The sequence below is a fragment of the Zingiber officinale genome, chromosome 4B (assembly GCF_018446385.1).
Source record: "Zingiber officinale cultivar Zhangliang chromosome 4B, Zo_v1.1, whole genome shotgun sequence".
NCBI lineage: Eukaryota > Viridiplantae > Streptophyta > Magnoliopsida > Zingiberales > Zingiberaceae > Zingiber > Zingiber officinale.
The window spans coordinates 119,572,171-119,577,472 of record NC_055993.1 but is presented as its reverse complement, the minus strand read 5'-3'; the positions used below and the strand labels follow the sequence as shown (position 1 = coordinate 119,577,472).

General features: G+C 38.5%; 1 protein-coding gene across 2 annotated transcripts; it reads right to left on the bottom strand.

Annotated features, from left to right (window-relative positions):
• Nucleotides 1–651: 651 nt before the first annotated feature.
• On the bottom strand, nt 652–4,919 carry LOC121976255 (nucleotide pyrophosphatase/phosphodiesterase-like). 2 transcript variants are annotated; one of them, XM_042528345.1, is made up of 12 exons: nt 4,667–4,919; nt 4,503–4,594; nt 4,345–4,411; nt 4,137–4,259; nt 3,971–4,063; nt 3,179–3,308; nt 2,581–2,662; nt 2,365–2,497; nt 2,025–2,230; nt 1,796–1,921; nt 1,262–1,571; nt 652–1,142 (listed from the first exon to the last, which is right to left on the bottom strand). In XM_042528345.1, the coding sequence occupies exons 1-12, from the start codon at nt 4,853–4,855 to the stop codon at nt 837–839; spliced, it is 1,857 nt and encodes a 618-aa protein (XP_042384279.1). In that variant the 5' UTR covers nt 4,856–4,919; the 3' UTR covers nt 652–836. The 2 variants fall into 2 exon arrangements, with proteins under 2 accessions (XP_042384279.1, XP_042384280.1); XM_042528346.1 differs by lacking the exon at nt 3,971–4,063.
• Between the last annotated feature and the right edge of the window lie 383 nt (nt 4,920–5,302).

The following is a 5,302-nucleotide window of genomic DNA, read 5'->3' as shown; positions in this document are numbered from 1 at the left end:
TCGCCTCCATGCTTAGCTAGTACCAATCGGAGGCGAATCTTATTGCTCACCAGACTTGTCTTGAAGATCTCAATGTGGATACAAATAGAAGCTAGGTTGTGAACGTCGGTAAAGTTTATACCTTTTTCCTTTGTATGATCCGTAAGATATGCCTAGAATAATTGTTATTCTTTTATTTCATAAAATTATATTTTGCGCTTATGTCTGCATATGTTGTATTTTACATGCATGGGTGTGTGTTGTAATAAATTAGAAATTTATTATATTTTTATTTTTCAATATGCACGTTATTGTGAAAACGTCTAAAGCACACATCCGCGTCAGACTCATAACCCCAACAAAGATAACTATGGTCGAGTTAGAGATCAATGTTTTGGACCTCAACTTTGCTAAAAATTGAAGTTCCTCGACTTTTGCTCTTTGACTTCAAATTCATGGTTAATAGCGAAAATTAGGGTTCTAAGAAATTTATATGACCCATCAATGTATAATTGTTTCCTTTTGAATATTGATTTATTCTCCTAAGCAAATTTTATTTTGCATTCGCAATGCAACCATTTTTTATTCAACTTGACATTCGAAGAAGATGAGATATTCAACTTAAACCACCTCAAAAATAATGCCAATGGATCCAATCGGGTGACCGAAACATGTTGCAATAGGGAACTAGTTGAGATTCAAATAGTTCACAGTGTCGAGGCTTCTTCTACCAAATCTAACACCACCACTTCACTTCGAGTGTAACATTCTCTCGCGACTAAAATCATATCATAGTAAAGATTCCATGCTTTTATTTTGTACCAACACGATAAGGCAATCACCTTTGCAATGATTGACTATGTTGCTAGTGTTGTTGGGGGGCAGCTATCATGAACACAAGCCAACACATCCCTGTAGTCTCTGTAAATGGTGAAGGAATCATAGACTCTCCCGTCGCTGCTCCTCTTGTACTCGAAAAGAAGTGAAGAATGGTTAAAGGCAGTGAGCTTAACGAAGCCGAAGTTTACATCTCGATAAAGACTCCATCTTGGTACAACGTCGGAGAAGTTTGACAAATGGCTCCCACCTCCACCGGCAACAACATGGATGGTTCCGTTCATCATGCCAGAGTAATGAGATGCTTCATTGTTCACACATTGGTTCTGTCAAGTGAATGTTTAGATGCTAAAGGAGTGGACTACTTGTTGAGTATATTTATTATGTGAATACTCTTTAGGTGCATTTTAACGAGAAAGGAGAGGAGAAAATGTTGTTTTCGAACCTGATAAATCGGGCAAGTTCTCTCATAGTTGTGAACATGGCCATAGAAGGCGATATCCACCCGATACCTCTGCCAGAGCTTCTGAAGGCTCTCCCTTCCCATTGGCTCTTCGAATGATCCCTCCAAAACATAATTCATGCCGGAAGAGTAACCGAGAACCCGATGGGCAGCAAATATCAGCCATGGTTGTTTCTTCCTGTCAACTGATGCCAGGCAATCTTCGATAAATGCATATTGTTCGGAGCCCTCTCTCCAGTCATGCTCAGTGTCTGCTATGCAGAAATGGAACATACCGAAGTCAGTAGAATACCTGCACAATGACAATGGATGACATACAATGTATGTGTTATCTAGACTTGAACTGTCACTGTCATCTTAAGCCTAATACAGAAGAAACTAAGGTAGAATATAGATGTAATTGACAAGGATTTCAAAACTGAGTATCAGATTGCAACCATAGTTTATTTCTGAAAAACCTAGCAAGGTACTGTAGAGAGTCAATATAGCTCAGATATAGAAGAACCCTTTGCTTACCAATAGTTGGCTCGGTTTTCAGCTGGCACACAGAACATGGTTTCAGCTAGCACACCGCATTCTGCTCCGGAGTCTATAGTGTTATAGAAAGATCCCGTATTTGGCCAATCTCGTTCATGATTTCCGCTGTAGAAACAATGTGCATGTCTCTTTCAGATAGAGCAAATATTTAGGGTGTCCTCAAATACTCGAACAAGCATGTCAAAAACTTTTTAGAGTACTGCTGGACCTTGCAAGCATATAGGGGACCCTTGAACTAATTGGCTCCACTTGTGCAGTAAACTGATCCCACTGTGATATATATCCATTTGCATAGGTGATGTCTCCTATATGGAAGACAATGTCGACATTGTCCAAGTCTTTGACAATCATATCCGTAGTGTTCAGTGAACCAGGCTGATACTTACTGTACTCATTGGACCCATCGCGCTCCGCCTGTGGAAGAATAAAAGTATCCATTTTAACATCACCTCTTTGTTCGCGAAGAAGATGAAATACATGTAGGACAATGAAAAAGATGCATAACTTATAGCAGATCAAGCAAAAGTGGAGTTGACAATAAACATAACCTTCCCCATGTCACCAAAAATTATGATTTGTTGCACAGAATTTTGTCCGGGAAAAGGAGATGCCCGGAATGAAAAAGACTTGCTCCAAATGTAGGAACCATTGAACAACTGATGACCAAGCTTGTAAGTGTACCTAAAGATATAGCAAAGGGAATGATTAACCATATCGTTAGTTAGAAAAAAAAGGACATACTAATCGAGTTTGATGTTTCATACTCTGCATTTGGCCATAATTCCTTTAGAAAGCTTGTGTGAATATAACCGGGATCTCTCCACCCAAATGTGCGAGCTGGTGAGCCTGTATATATAGATAAGTGCAAGTCTCTTTATCAAAAGTATACCACTTTATGATTATGAGGACATTTAAACTTCACTACAAGACCAAATTTACAACTGGATCGTTGAGATAAAAAGATCAGAAAACAAGACTGAGGTGATGCAATCCTGAGAAAACACTGGTACATAATGAGATTTGGAAGGAAGGGAACATTTAGTTTCCATTATACAATGACTCCTCACAAAATAGAACCACGTTTAGAAATTAAACTAACGCAATGTCTTAGTTGCAATTTTCCTAAGGACTGTCTCAGAGAAAAAAATTGAGCTTTTATCTTAAGGGAACAGGTAATTGGGCAGTCATATTGTAGAGGAAGTTAACTTTTTTTGGATAACATGATTGTCCTTTGTAGGATAAAGAGAAGATCAATTATAGGGTGAAGAGAACACTTCTAATACTGCTAATTAAACATTTTATCTGCTGCGATGGCTGTCTTCAACCAATTTTTAGTCAGAAAATAGAAGAGAAAGATCATACCACACAAGGTTCCGCGATTGAACGTCAGTGTTCCAGCTGGTGACCGTGTTATGGGTCCCCATTTTGGTCCCCATTCAACAAAAGTAATTGCTTCATTAATGTCATATCCGCTTGTCCATGTAACAGCCATCTATACACAAATTGGTATCAACATTTAGATAAGACGACCAAATCCCCAGATTGGTATGTAGAGTTTAACACCAATTTGGTAAATGAAAGACTGATATAACAAAATGTAAATATATATTCATTGATGAAAGAACGTGGGGAAAAAATTTTATCCTAAAACAAAATTTCCTTATTCATTAAAATGTTTAACTTTATCACTAAGAGGATTATAATTCAAAACTGATAAATATCAAGACATGCGCTTTCAATTAAAATTTGCAAGTATAAAAGGTGTCTTTCTTTGGATTTTCAGGATCTCAAATTCTTCTCCCTTATGAATTGTCACTTTATAAAATAGAAGAAATAGAGAAAGAATTGAATCCAATACTTATACTCGACTGCTTTTAGCTCACCGCAAGATAGCCTTAAGCATGAGAAAACAAAAGCAACTGAAACAAGAATTAGCTATGTTCTAGATGGAGCAAGAAAGTCAATTTGATACATTATGGAGGAAATTCGACATAATCTCTGAGACACAACTTCTTGTTAAGTGTGAGATGGATGATTTTTTCATATTTTGGTCAAGTATACAAGAATTGATAAAAAGATTTACACCCTTAGCTGCATGCATTTGCAATCAGAGAATAAGCCAAAGAGCACCAAGCAAAAAACTAATAGGTTTACTTCATTCCACAATTTCCCTTGTGCAAGCCTCGGGTACACTGGAGCCTTCGGATTTGCAAAAGTGATCACATTCGACACCGCAATTAACTTCGGCTTCAGGCCACCAACTGAAATTAGACTCCAAACACAAGTTCAAGAGCAAGAGAAACAAGGTATAAGAGCTTACATTTTCTAAACCCCCACTGAACAACGCAAACGAGAAGTCCGCCCGCTGATTGATCAACTGAAACCTCAACGTACCACTCCCAGTGCTCGCATAGCTCGGGTTTGAATAATTAACAAATTGATACTAGTATAAGGGCGATAATTAACCGAATATCAGCATAAAATGAATACTTTTAGTCTCTCGGCCAATTAGGGATTCAAAAAGTCACCTTTATTGGAGAGGTACAAATGAGTGGAACTTGATCCTCAGGGTTCTCAACGGAGCAGGTGGATGCGCTGTGATTTAGAGAAACAGAATGAATGGATCCAATAAACCTAGCTACGTATTGAAGAGAGAAGCAAGTAGCGGTGTAAGAAGACGGCTAACTTAAAGTTGGCAGGAGAGAACACTCCGATCCAGTCGTCCGGTGTTGGGTTGGGGCTTCCAAGCTCCACTATCACCCATTCAGTATCTTCGCCCTGTGGCAGATCAAAGGAACCAACTTTTAACCTAAACTGAAATCCGGGAGGAAAAGGGGAAAAAGCGAGCACCTTGAGGCCAAGGAGTGGCGGCGAGGCCCTGACGAAGGCCTGGTCTTCGAGGGAGAGACGGGTCCTGTGGATGGCGACCCGGGAGAGCGGCTGCACTCCGGCGAGGTCATGCTGGCGGCCGCCGGCGACGAAAGGAAGCAGGACGAGGAGGAGGAGGAAGAGAAGTGAGCTTGCGGAGGTAAAGCTCATCGCTGCGAACGCCCCAAAGCCATCGGGGTCCGCGGGGCGGGTATAAACAGGATGCGCGTCTCAGGCCGGCAAAATTTGGATTAGATTTTTTTAATATATATATATATAATATAATATAATTTTAGATAAAAACTACTTTACTATAAAATAATTTTAATTAAAATGGATTAAAAATATTTGTTTTAATATTAATTAAAATTGCTTCGAGGATTAGTCAAAACAAACCGAAGCATTTTTTTTTAATTAAAAGTTTTTTTTGAAAAAAAAAACTACTAGTTCTCAAAATTTGAACAACATACCCCTTATTATTATTTTTAACAAAAGGTAAATAAGATAGTATATCAAAATATTTTTTGCGATAATTTACCAAAGGGTGTAAGTAGAGATTTAAATTTACCAAAAGATGTACATTACTTTGGTATATACCAAAGAACTTTGATATTTACC

Bases quoted from the DNA above. Each gene is read 5' to 3' on its own strand.
- LOC121976255 (XM_042528345.1), bottom strand. From the start codon at position 4,855: ATGAGCTTTACCTCCGCAAGCTCACTTCTCTTCCTCCTCCTCCTCGTC. The intron at 2,663-3,178 runs GTATGATCTTTC...CTATATATACAG, and splicing joins CAATCGCGGAACCTTGTGTG to GCTCACCAGCTCGCACATTT. The intron at 1,572-1,795 runs GTAAGCAAAGGG...GTCATTGTGCAG, and splicing joins GAAAACCGAGCCAACTATTG to GTATTCTACTGACTTCGGTA.